The sequence below is a fragment of the Sinocyclocheilus grahami genome, unplaced genomic scaffold (genome assembly GCF_001515645.1).
Source record: "Sinocyclocheilus grahami isolate Dianchi unplaced genomic scaffold, SAMN03320097.WGS_v1.1 scaffold60.1, whole genome shotgun sequence".
Taxonomy (NCBI): Eukaryota; Metazoa; Chordata; class Actinopteri; order Cypriniformes; family Cyprinidae; genus Sinocyclocheilus; species Sinocyclocheilus grahami.
The window spans coordinates 1,496,820-1,509,241 of record NW_015505239.1 but is presented as its reverse complement, the minus strand read 5'-3'; the positions used below and the strand labels follow the sequence as shown (position 1 = coordinate 1,509,241).

The following is a 12,422-nucleotide window of genomic DNA, read 5'->3' as shown; positions in this document are numbered from 1 at the left end:
GTTCAGTAAAGAGTGTTTTGATTGGTGGATTAAAAGCTCACCGTGATTGGCTGAACGGAACATCCTCCAAAAAAAGATATTTATGAATCTTAACCTGCCAGGAAGGTCTCAAAAATACCGCACACAAATTCAAAGCAGTCCACGCACATGTGACGATTTGCAAACGCAGATTCAACGATCCATAAATATATGTAACATCATTCATAAATGTGTGATGGAAATTAATTCAAGTAATTTATATATACATATTTGTGTAAACATTTTAAATTGATTTAGGTAAGATGCATTTGTGTGAGCATTTGGGGAAATATTTATGCTTTTACTTGTGTATTTATGAATTGTGTTTTGAATTTACGAATCTGATTTTGTAAATGTAAATTGTGCTGTGCATTTATGAATTTAGTTTTGTAAATGTATTCATTTTGAGGCCGATCTGGCTCCATACTTATCTGGTGACAACATGATGCAGAATGACTGTGGGACTCTGAAATTATTTGTAGAATTTTTTCAGGAATGCCTAGAGTAAATGGTTTATCTCAGCTGGAATTAATGACAAACTAAATATATAAATGAAGTGGTACCTGGCAACACATGAAAGTCCCTCTGAGGTTAACGTTAAAGGTTTGGTCCCATTCTTCTAGACTAGTGTCCTCACTAGCGGAGTTCTTGTTGATACCAGCATTGTTACAAGCGATGTGAATTGTGCCCCATTTTGAAACAATGTCATCAATCATCTTCTGAACGTCCTCTGGTTTGCTAATGTCCGCGGACACAGCCATGCTGGAAATGCCTGGAACGACATGGATACATAAGAAAAAACAGACAGAACAGACAAATACCATTTTATTATATTAAGATGTAAATGTGGGGTTTGTCCCAGTTTTAAACACTTCCTCAATTATATAAACTATACAAATTTAATACAGTATACAGTATGTATATATATATATATATATATATATACACACACAAAAAGTGTGTTCTTTTCTGAAAAAAATAGTTTTTCCTTATAACAAGACAAAAATATCTGCCAGTGAGGTAGGAGAAATAATCTAAATTCAGAGGAGAAATAAGATTATTTTTCTTACCCCATTGGCAGATATTTGTTCTTGCTTTAAGCAAAAGCACAATTTTGATCTTTTTTTCCAGAAACTAGACTTAATATTTTAAGTCATTTTCCTTCTCAAGTAAATGTATCTTGAAGCATTTTGATATTTGTAAATAAGAAACAAATACAGAAAATAAGAAAATACTAAGTAAGAAAATATTTTTTTGCAGTGCACACACACAAAATTATGTTAAAACAAAAGATGTGAAAAATAAGTCTGAACTGCTTTGAAACCGTGTCATTCAGTTTGGTTTTATGATACTAGTGCACCATCTGCTGGTTAAATCAAGTAGTGTAAGCATTATAAATATAATTGTAAATATAAATATAATAGCCAAAAAAACTTTGTGAAACTAGTGCACTATTTATAAAATCCAGTATGCCTGTAGAACGCCTAACATCTGTTATTTTAGCGTTTTATATACTAATATAGTATTTTTATAGTACTTTTATTTTTATATTTTCTGTTTTCATTTTAATCTTGGTTTTCAGCAATAATACAGTAATTATGTTTTTAGATTTTATTTTTATTTTAGTTTTAGTAATTTTAGCATTTTTACATAGTTGCCATTTCTAATTTATAAGTTGTTTAATTTTAAGTTTTTAATCTAATATTTATTTTTTTACTTTATTTAAAATCCCGAAAATGATTTTTAATAGTTTTAGTTGCAGTTTTAATTTGACTTAACAGTGACAACACTGCCTGAAGTACAGGAACATGAAAGTACCTTTCAAAGTCAGTTCATGGGCCACAATCTCTGCCTTTCCTTTGTCCATGTCTATGATGGCGACTTTGGCTCCAGCCTCTCCAAGAGCATGTGCGAAGGCCCTGCCGATGCCCTGACCGGCCCCGGTCACGTAGGCCACTTTTCCATCCAAACGTAGCCTGTCCAGCACTTGCTTCCCTTGAACTCCTCGGAAAACCTCATCATAGGTCACTGTGCTCTATGAAGCATAGATCATCATCAATGATCTGATCAACAGCTGTATTGAAGCTTTATATAAGACATGTTAATTAGCATAAATGTGCATTTGAACACACACTTAAGCAATTACTCTTGATCAATATTTGATACAAATATTTTAAGTATACGATACCTTCAGCTGTGGTATGTAGGGCACTCTTCGTATTATAGTGAGGCCATCTCTCAGAGGAATAATGACCTATAAACAGGGATCAGACAACTCAAATTCAGTCCTAGAACTGTCTGGGTTGACTAACTGTTGATTGTAGAACATAAGTTTTATAAAATGAATAAAAGCTCATGTTTAAGAGAAAAACATGCACACCTGCTCTACTCGAGGATCATTTGTGACAAATTGATTAAAATCTTGCAAGGCTTTTCCGAAATCATCTGCTGAGTCCTTGAGGTAAACTCTCCCTTTAAACAATGTGTTGTCTACACATATAACACCATCTATCCGCAGCAGGTTATGGTCCAGGAGGAACTTGTAATAGTTGATGTAGTTATGTTTGTCTGCGTCAATGAAAACCATGTCAAACTGCTCTCCCATGGCAGCTAATTCCTGCAACATAGTACACTTTTAAAGCTTTTTTTTTTTAACAAAATAATCACATAATCAAAATTCCTTTCTAGACAGGACACATTTAACAGCTCAAATGCCTGTAGAGATATAGGTGGAACTTGTTTTTCCCCACCTTCATGGTATCCATAGCAGGTCCTGTCCTCACAGTTATCTTTTTACCATGGGGAGACTTGTCAAATATAGGTTGTGCAAAGTCTTTCAGGTAAGGCTCGAGCTCACAGGCAATAAGTTGGCCATTCTCTGGTAAGGCCTCCGCCATTGACAAGGCCCCATATCCTGTGAACATTCCTATTTCTAAGACCCTCTTCGCTTTGCTCATATGGACCAGCATCTTTAATACCTGACCTACAGAATGACAATAATCTTAGTCTTTTTTGCACATATATGCTACTGTTTAAAAGTTAAGGGTCTGTACGTTTTTTTTGTAAGATTTAAAAAAAATTCAATTGAAAAATAAAATAAATTGTATGTGCAGTTGTGCTATAGATAGAATAGAGTAGAATAAGAAGTAAGATGAACAGAATAAGAAAATAAAGGAAAACTAATATTGTGAAATATTATTACAATTTAAAATAATTATTTTACAATATAATTTATTCTTGTGAATGTAATGTCACATTATCCTTCAGAAATCATTCTAATAAGCTGATTTGGTGCTCAAGTAACATTTCTTATTATTATCAATATTAAAAATGATTTTCTGCCTAATATATTTGTGGAAACAGTGATATATTTTTTTCAGGATTCTTCCTGCATAGAATATATTTAAAATATAATTTTTTGTAACATTATAAATGTCTTTAGATCAATTTAATGCATCCTTGCTGAATAAAAGTATTAATTTCTTTCAAAACAAAAAACTTAACAGACCACAAACTTTTCAACAGTTTATACTTTTGTTTTATGAACTGTGTAATTGTGTGTATCTATGAACACATCAAACATAAAGTACACTATGTAAATTTAAAATATTCACTAAATTTTGCAATTAATCTAAAATTCAATAATTTTTTTCAAAACTAAAGATTTCTATTTTAAAGATGTATACCTTCTACCTGTCCAGTGATGCATGTAACAGGAAGCCTGAATAAGGTTTTTCCATCCTCATGTACCTTATTCCAGTCATGAGAAATTGATTTCCTTCAGAAAATAAATAAACAGATTTATGATGTGTATACTGCATATACATACACGTCATAAAACATTACAATAACGTATAATTGCATGTGACTGGCAGCCAAAATAATCTTGCACTGCACAAACACTTCCAGGATAAACACAGTGTAACCACAAACACACCCTAAACAAAGGTACAGTGGTGTGAAAAGTTTTTGCCCCCTTCCTGTTTTTTAAATTTTTGCATATTTGTCACACTTAAAATATTCAGATCATCAAACAAATTTTAATATTACACAAAGATAACCTGACTAAATACAAACTGCAGTTTTGAAATTATGATTTCATTTATTAAGGGGAAAAAGCTGTCCAAACCTGCCTGGCCCTACGTGAAAAAGTAATTGCCCCCTAAATCCATAACCCTTTCCAGACTAATACATGTTAACTATTTTGTTTCTCATCTGTTCTTGAATTTCTTTAGATCACGGCATGATGTGTTGCTCTTTAAGCATGCTTTACTTTGCCAGACAGGTTCTATTTAAGTGATTTCTTGATTCAACAAGTCTGGCAGTAATCAGGCCTGTGTGTGGCTAGTGAAATTTAACTCAGATTTCCAAAATGATGTGGTTAATCACAGTTCTTTCATGATTTAAAGAGGAGGGGGCAATTCATTTTTCACGTAGGGCCAGGTAGGTTTGTACAGCTTTTTTCCCTTAATAAATGAAATGATCATTTAAAAACGGCATTTTGTATTTACTTGCATTATCTTGGCGTCATATTAAAATTGGTTTGATTATCTGAATCTTTTACGTGAGACAAATATGCAAAAAATAAACAAAACAGGATGGGGCAAAAACCTTTTCACGGCACTGTATATCATTCACAAAACTAATAATCTACCCACACGGAGTTTCAGGTGAATAGTTACCTATACAACTCAGCCAACGGTTCACTCTCCTGGCTGCTCATTTGTTCAAGGTAACCATCCAATCCACAAGCGATGTCCAGGGCCTTCTGAAGATTATCACGCAGCTCAGCGGGAACATTTGCATTATTCTCTGCGATCTCTTTAGCCTTCAGCAGGTACTCAACGACAAACTCCACAGGAGTGTCTGAAACTAATTCAAAAGAAGGATTAGTAAATTAGTAGTATGTGATTGATTTTCATTGAGGCAGGCCTTCATAGAGGTACACCTATGCAATACAGCTACAAAAAGTATTACTGATGTACTACCTGGTAGAAAACGTATTACATAACACACCATGCCTGTAGAATGTATTAATCATACAGGCCACATAACATCACATGACCTTGTGGCCTTTGAAAAATCCTAACGTATTGTGCGGCATCATGTTACTTGCAACCATTACAAGATACAAAAATAATGGGTGCAGTTTGTTGCTAAGAGGAGCAACACAGTGATTTCCAGCCTTTTTTGGCATGTAACCATAAAAACATTTAATTTAATGTGGCATTTCTTCTCCCACCTCATGAGCCCCTAGCGCTTCGGTTATGAACCGCTAGGGGTCCACAAAACACGAGGTGAGGACACTAACTTGCTGCGTTGTCAACCGCAATCGTATAATTTTGCATACAACTGGTTTCTTCTTTTTTCATTAATAACTATAAATCTAACTGAACATTAGTGTATTTGTTTTTTTAAAGCAATAGCCTAAGGCTTTTATAAAATTTAGATGTGCCTCAGTTAATTAATAAAAATAAAGTTAGGTTACACTGTATTTTAAGGTGTTGTTGTTACAGTGTAATTATTCATTTGAGTACTGAGTAGGCTAATATTAATTAACTGCACGTACTTAGGGGTTAGGATTAGGGTTTGGCTTTGTAACTTGCATGCAATTATGCATAATTAATTGTTATTATAATAGTAAGTACATGTAACAAGGACACCTTAATATAAAGTGCTACCTAAAGGTATATTTCCTAAATTAAATTACCATGGATTCTGACATAGCCTAGCCTACATGGGATGTATTTGCAATACAGCTCAGAGTCCTCTGACCAAGATCATAAAGTTTAGCCTGCAAAACCTGTCTAAAAATTAATAACATAGCCTATAACATTAAAATGAATATTTCTGTATTAATAGGTAGCCTAGACTATATTTTTCAGAACTACAGAAGATCCCCACAAAATCGCTCCAACACCTTCCCTTCAATTCAACGACTAAGTAACTAGCGTTTCTACACAAACCTCTAATTTTCCATAAATAAACACACAACGACACGAAAGATGTTCAAAGTAGGCTAAACATGGAGTATTTCTGTCGTCTGTGTACCTTATTGTTTTGCTGAACGACCAATGTTGATATTGCGCTGTCAACTTGATACCACTGACCGAGTTTAGTAACACACTAACGTTAACCCTGACTGGAATTGCTCTCGTGGCGTTTAAAGTTATTTTTGGTTGTGTGTCTGTGTGTAAATTCTAAGTAAGAGCTGTAAGACGTTGTGTTGAACATGCTTTATATCTGCTACAACAAACAGAACTGACGTTATTTTAAAAAAATGTGCAGTTTGACTTGTCATTTAGGAGCGAGCTGTAAAAAGTTTGGGAATACAAACTGACGCTCGTAAACATCCCTACCTTTTGCTGCCTGCATAGCGAATCTTCGTAGCCTCAATTGGGAGGGTTGTGTTGGCCGTGTTCCCCGTTGCACATGCCCAGTTAACCCACCTTACAAGCGTAAACGTTATGCAAATGATCACGTCACAAAGTTACACAAGGTAACGAGTGCACCGCTCCGACCGTTTCAGTGTGAGCAGCTTTCTCACGTGTGCGTGCACAGACTACGTAACCCCCACTCCACCAAATCCCACGGGAAGAAAAAAAAAACATGCAAGTGATTCCAAAGTATGTTGGATAGCTTGACATGGAGCATGCAAAGATAAAGTGTAAAAATTATTTTGCAATATGGTCCCCCCCAATCATCAAAGTGACTTTAAACTGGAATTGCCATGGTGTATGCAAAGTTCAAAAGTCTAAATATGTTTTAATGTAACTGGCTTCTTGTAACTAAAACTCCATACGACCTCATTCCATCACACAGCTACTCCTCAAAATCATAACATTTCCTGACAGCATTCTTAAAAATGATATCCACCTAAAATAAAATAAAAATGCTACTAATATACATTTGTTCTAAAAAAATCATAATTCATCATTTTACATTTCTGAATATGTAGCAAAGGTCAAAACTGAGATCTGCGCTCATTTTGCTTGTGTACACGTGATTTCTTATCAAACAGTTAAACCTGTTCAACCAGCTTCTCTTTAGGCACCAGTGACTTCAGTGGTCTTTTCCTTATCTTATTTTGTCATTGTTTTATTTGTTATATCCACCTAAAATAAAATAAAAATGCTACTAATATACATTTGTTCTAAAAAATCATAATTCATCATTTTACATTTCTGAATATGTTGCAAAGGTCAAAACTGAGATCTGCGCTCATTTTGCTTGTGTACACGTGATTTCTTATCAAACAGTTAAACCTGTTCAACCAGCTTCTCTTTAGACACCAGTGCCTTCAGTGGTCTTTTCCTTATCTTATTTTGTCATTGTTTTATTTGTATTCGATTCACTTAAGTGTATCCATTAATAATCATTTATTTGTTATCAGCATTACAGCAAAGTGCTATAGTAGTTTGTGTTGCTATACATCCATGGGGACTTTTACTCCTAAATATTAGCAAAAAATATAAGAAATTATTAGAAAATAAAACATATTTTCAGCCAAATTGCTTAAATTAACTTGCAGTAGTAAATACTGTCGATGGTATTAGTTTAAAGTATTAGAAAATATACAATATGTTCAGCCAAAGCTTAAATTAGTAGTAAATATAGATTTTATTAGTTTGAAAACAGAAATATTGCAGTCAGGTAGCACCACTTATTTTATATATATATATTATTTTTTTGTAATATATAATCTGACATATTTTGTTTGATCAAAAACAAGCTACAAAATGAGTCATGAGCTTTATATGTTGCAGTTACGAAAGCACCTCCTCTAGTGGCACCACCTGGACAGTGGTCACCCCCATCACCTTCACATATACAGTTACTCAGACCAAAAACCTTCTTGACCCCAGCAATGACACTCTGCTTTTGGGCCACATCAGAGACACTGAGCAGCTTGAGGCTGTACGGTCCAGCACCAAGCCCTTAAAACGCTTCATAGTCATGGATGAGGTAGTATACAATCTCTATGGTTCTCAGATCACTGACTACCTCGAGGCCAGACACGTCCTGTACCAGATCATGCCCCTGCCCACGACAGAGGAGAACAAGTCCATGGAAATGGCCCTGAAGATCCTGGAAGAAGTCCACCAATTTGGCATCGATCGGCGCAACGAGCCCATCATCGCCATCGGAGGTGGGGTCTGCCTGGATATTGTGGGTCTCGCTGCGTCCCTCTACAGAAGGCGCACTCCATACATTCGTGTTCCCACTACCCTTTTGTCATACATCGATGCAAGCGTCGGAGCAAAGACGGGTGTTAATTTCGCAAATTGCAAGAATAAGCTAGGCACCTACATCGCACCTGTTGCTGCCTTTTTGGACAGGTCGTTTATACAGACAATTCCTCGCAGACACATATCTAATGGTCTTGCAGAAATGTTGAAGGTATTGCAATATTTATTGTTAAAGGTTTTGTTATTACACCACTCTGCATCATATTTGCCGTATGAAATCCAATACTTGTTTCTTGCTAATTTTGGGGTGCTGATTCCAAAAATGCTGCCTGTTTTTCTCTAGCACATCACAATTTCTCACAAAATAGGATGTGCGTTACATAGCATTTTTGCTTTCGACAACCATTTGTAAGGTGAAGAAGTCTTGTATTGTCCCTTAATCACTAGAAAAAACTGCCACTAAGACATAATTCTTATCTCTGAACCAGTTTAGAACTATTTGTTCAAATCTCAGTCAATTTTCACATGTATGAATAATTCTAAAGACATTTTATATGTCTAATCCTAATTTCAAGGTTTGGATTATGGCCAGTGATGGAGGAAAATGCAAACAAGGCCTCTGATTTGTTTTCTGCCACATCTGTGGGTGTTTTACTAAATCCAAACAGTGGTTTTACAGAAAATTACAGATTTTGTAAAGAAAAAAAAAAGAAGCTTATTTATTTTAAAACTTGTGTTTATGTTCTGACATTAAATGGAGTATTGGAATACATATTGATGATATTTTTGAACTCAGCATCATAAAATTATGTAATATTAAGCCTTTTTTTGCAAATCAGCAGAATTTTTTTCAAAATGCAGTGCTGTGTTTTAATTCTTTTTTGTCTTTTTTATTGATGTTTATATTTGTGTTTTTATTGTTCTAGATGGCTCTGATGAAGCACAGAGGGCTGTTTGAACTTCTGGAAACGCAGGGGCAGTTCCTTTTAGACTCCAAGTTCCAGTCCGGTTTGGTTCTAGAAGACGACCGCATTGACCCTGCTTCTGTTTCTACACGTGTCGCCATAGAAACCATGTTAGAGGAATTGGCCCCAAACCTGTGGGAGGATGATCTAGACAGACTCGTTGACTTCGGTCACCTGATCAGCCCAGAACTAGAGATGGTATCTTCCCTTCATCAGCTGCACATTCTACTATTCCCAAAGGGTTGGGTGGGGTTAAAAATTACAGCCTTTCACTGATGATTGACCTGTTTCGCCTCAAGGCTTTTAATATTCTTTCCTTGTGCAAGATACATTATTTTAGGAATGCTGACTGTCTGAAAACTGATCTCAGAATTGGATGCGTCTCTCCAAGTTAAAATGCCTTTGTATACAGTACATGCAAAAATGCAGCAAAAACCGCATGTGAAATACTTAATTATCTTTTTTTAATTCTTAGAAAGTCCTACCAGCTTTACTCCACGGTGAGGCAGTAAATATCGATATGTCCTACATGGTGTATGTGGCGTGTGAGATGGGGTTTCTCACAGAGCAGGAGAAGTTCAGGATCATCTGTTGCATGCTGGGACTGGAGTTGCCGGTGTGGCATCAAGACTGCACCTTTGCTTTGGTTAAGAAATCTCTGTGTGACAGACTACAGCACTCCGGAGGGCTTGTGAGAATGCCTTTACCAACAGGCCTCGGAAGAGCAGGTAATATATTTGAATCTTAAGGTTAGCATGCTTAAAGGCTAGTCTAGGTCTGATAAAGAGTGGTAAATGTAAAACATTAAATACAACTAATTATATAATTGTGCATGATTAGGGTAAACTGGCTTATCAACTTTTAAAAGGGATGAAAAGGGAGGTAGTCCATGTTTTTTATTGTTGACGTCAAACTGTTTTGGCATAACTTCCTAAGTCACATTTGTAGTCAGGTTGTTGGATATCCCTTCATCCTCGAAAACCTTGAGGACTGAGAAAATATGACCCAGACTGCTGTAGAGGCTGAAGCAAGGATTCTTTAAAAATATATATTTTTAAATCAAATTGCAATTTTTTTTTTTTTTTTTTTTTTTTTTTTTTTTTAGATATAATTATCAATAATTATTTTGTAAATTACACACACACACACACACACACATTATAATGCAAGTATAAGCAAATCTTACAAGTACGAAATTCATGAATTCTTGAAGTTATTAAAAATAAAAGATACCCAAAAAGATTTTAAACATTGTGTAAAGTGTTAGTCACATGATTTAGAAAAAGTAAATATTCTTTCCACATTCCTCACTTAGAAATCTTCAACGACACTGATGAAGGCACTCTGTTCCGGGCGTACGAGAAATGGTGCGATGAACTGAGCACTGGTTCACTTCAATGAGACTTCAGCCAATGTTTACATATAGGGGAGCCTCTTAGCTTTAACAATTTATACGCATGAATAAATGAATAGATTTTGTTTCCTTTTTATTTTGTATACATTTAAGTGTTTTACATTTAAAACAATTGCTTCTCATTACTATAATTGCCATTTTTGTAAATGGCTGTGAATAGAAGAAGGCTGACTTGATATGTGAAGATTTTTCTTTAGTTGTGTTTAAGGGTTTCTTTCCCATCATTTCATGTTTGATAAAGGGACATTTTGGTTAATAATGAAATCATTTATTAAAATGTGAAAAATTCTGCCTGATGTGTTGGATGTAATGCATGCAAGTTTATAATAAACACATTAGTATTATTAACAAAGTCTCTGTTATGATGAGAAAGATGTATTATGTTTCACAGCATCATGAAAACCGTCACATGAAGATATGTGAAGATTTTTCTTTAGTTGTGTTTAAGGGTTTCTTTCCCATCATTTCATGTTTGATAAAGGGACATTTTGGTTAATAATGAAATCATTTATTAAAATGTGAAAAATTCTGCCTGATGTGTTGGATGTAATGCATGCAAGTTTATAATAAACACATTAGTATTATTAACAAAGTCTCTGTTATGATGAGAAAGATGTATTATGTTTCACAGCATCATGAAAACCGTCACAAATACCACAGATATGTGTGGAAAACATGACACCATTGGTCTGGTATTCAATATATGTTCTCTTGTTTTTTTGTCTTCATAAGTCTTAAAAAACACAAGAATAATGGATATAAATACAATAATACTACTAGATTTGAATAAGATAATCTGATATGAATTTCACTCCTGTCTTCTTCAATGATTTGCTGCAAAAATGCAACTTTAGCATTTTTGAGACCTTATTGACCTTTAAAAAATTGCAGTAGACATCTGATAACAAGTATAACATGAGGTAGAAGAGACAATAATATAGAACAGACTAGTAAGAGAATTGTACTTTAGCTGTTCAGTAGCAAGTCATTCATCATTATAAATACCCCATATCATTGTGATAAAAAGCAGTATGTTTTTATCAATCACGATTTGACATGATTTTTGATACTTCTACTGATAATGTTAGTATCCTGTCCAAACTGTCCAACACTAAGTGACTGAACAGTCAGTAATTACTAAAAACAGTGCCTGAAGAATAATACCCACTATGCTGTGCAAAAGTACATACTGTACTGATAAATCAAGCTAGGTTTAAGTTAAAAAAAAAAGTTTTTTTGGATTGATCAACATCCATTGCTCAAATCTATTCTCTCTTCTATTCCATTCAGATTTGTTGCCCATTCTCAATGGGAAAGTACCCAAGCAACATTGCTCAAAAAGTTGCCCTGTGTATCATCACCTTAAAGTGTTCAAAATTCCAGCTTTCTTATGAAGAGGAACAAAGTAAAATATTTCAGTGTTATAGCTGAAGATTGGACGTCCTAAATTAGAATGCTTCTACAATTACCAGACCTCTGTGAATGTTTCTCCTGTATATGTCTGTAGTTGTGTTTTTGAGGTTGCTCTTGGTGTTAATAAACAGTAGAAGTGAATTGAACTGTGCACGCCTAGATACAGTGGGGCAAAAAAGTATTTAGTCAGCCACCAATTGTGCAAGTTCTCCCACTTAAAAAGATGAGAGAGGCCTGTAATTTTCATCATAGGTATACCTCAACTATGAGAGACAAAATGAGAAAAAAAAATCCAGAAAATCACATTGTAGGATTTTTAAAGAATTTATTTGCAAATTATGGTGGAAAATAAGTATTTGGTCAATAACAAAATTTCATCTCAATACTTTGTTATATACACTTTGTTGGCAATGACAGAGGTCA

General features: G+C 34.7%; 2 protein-coding genes across 2 annotated transcripts in view; one reads left to right on the top strand and one right to left on the bottom strand.

Annotated features, from left to right (window-relative positions):
• LOC107584471 (uncharacterized) overlaps nucleotides 1-6,570 on the bottom strand; it is a 17,716-nt gene extending 11,146 nt beyond the window's left edge. The window contains exons 1-8 of the mRNA XM_016271106.1: nucleotides 6,378-6,570; nucleotides 4,701-4,890; nucleotides 3,705-3,796; nucleotides 2,769-3,001; nucleotides 2,399-2,635; nucleotides 2,207-2,272; nucleotides 1,837-2,053; nucleotides 582-790 (exon numbers count right to left, since the gene is read on the bottom strand). Coding sequence (XP_016126592.1) covers nucleotides 582-790; nucleotides 1,837-2,053; nucleotides 2,207-2,272; nucleotides 2,399-2,635; nucleotides 2,769-3,001; nucleotides 3,705-3,796; nucleotides 4,701-4,890; nucleotides 6,378-6,393 — 1,260 coding nt within the window. The 5' untranslated portion in view covers nucleotides 6,394-6,570. The remainder of the gene's footprint in view (nucleotides 1-581; nucleotides 791-1,836; nucleotides 2,054-2,206; nucleotides 2,273-2,398; nucleotides 2,636-2,768; nucleotides 3,002-3,704; nucleotides 3,797-4,700; nucleotides 4,891-6,377) is intronic.
• A 1,142-nt stretch (nucleotides 6,571-7,712) lies between these two features.
• Nucleotides 7,713-10,962, top strand: LOC107584516 (2-epi-5-epi-valiolone synthase-like). Its single transcript, XM_016271150.1, has 4 exons — nucleotides 7,713-8,418; nucleotides 9,134-9,370; nucleotides 9,648-9,900; nucleotides 10,488-10,962. The coding sequence occupies exons 1-4, from the start codon at nucleotides 7,765-7,767 to the stop codon at nucleotides 10,571-10,573; spliced, it is 1,230 nt and encodes a 409-aa protein (XP_016126636.1). The 5' UTR covers nucleotides 7,713-7,764; the 3' UTR covers nucleotides 10,574-10,962.
• Nucleotides 10,963-12,422: the final 1,460 nt, after the last annotated feature.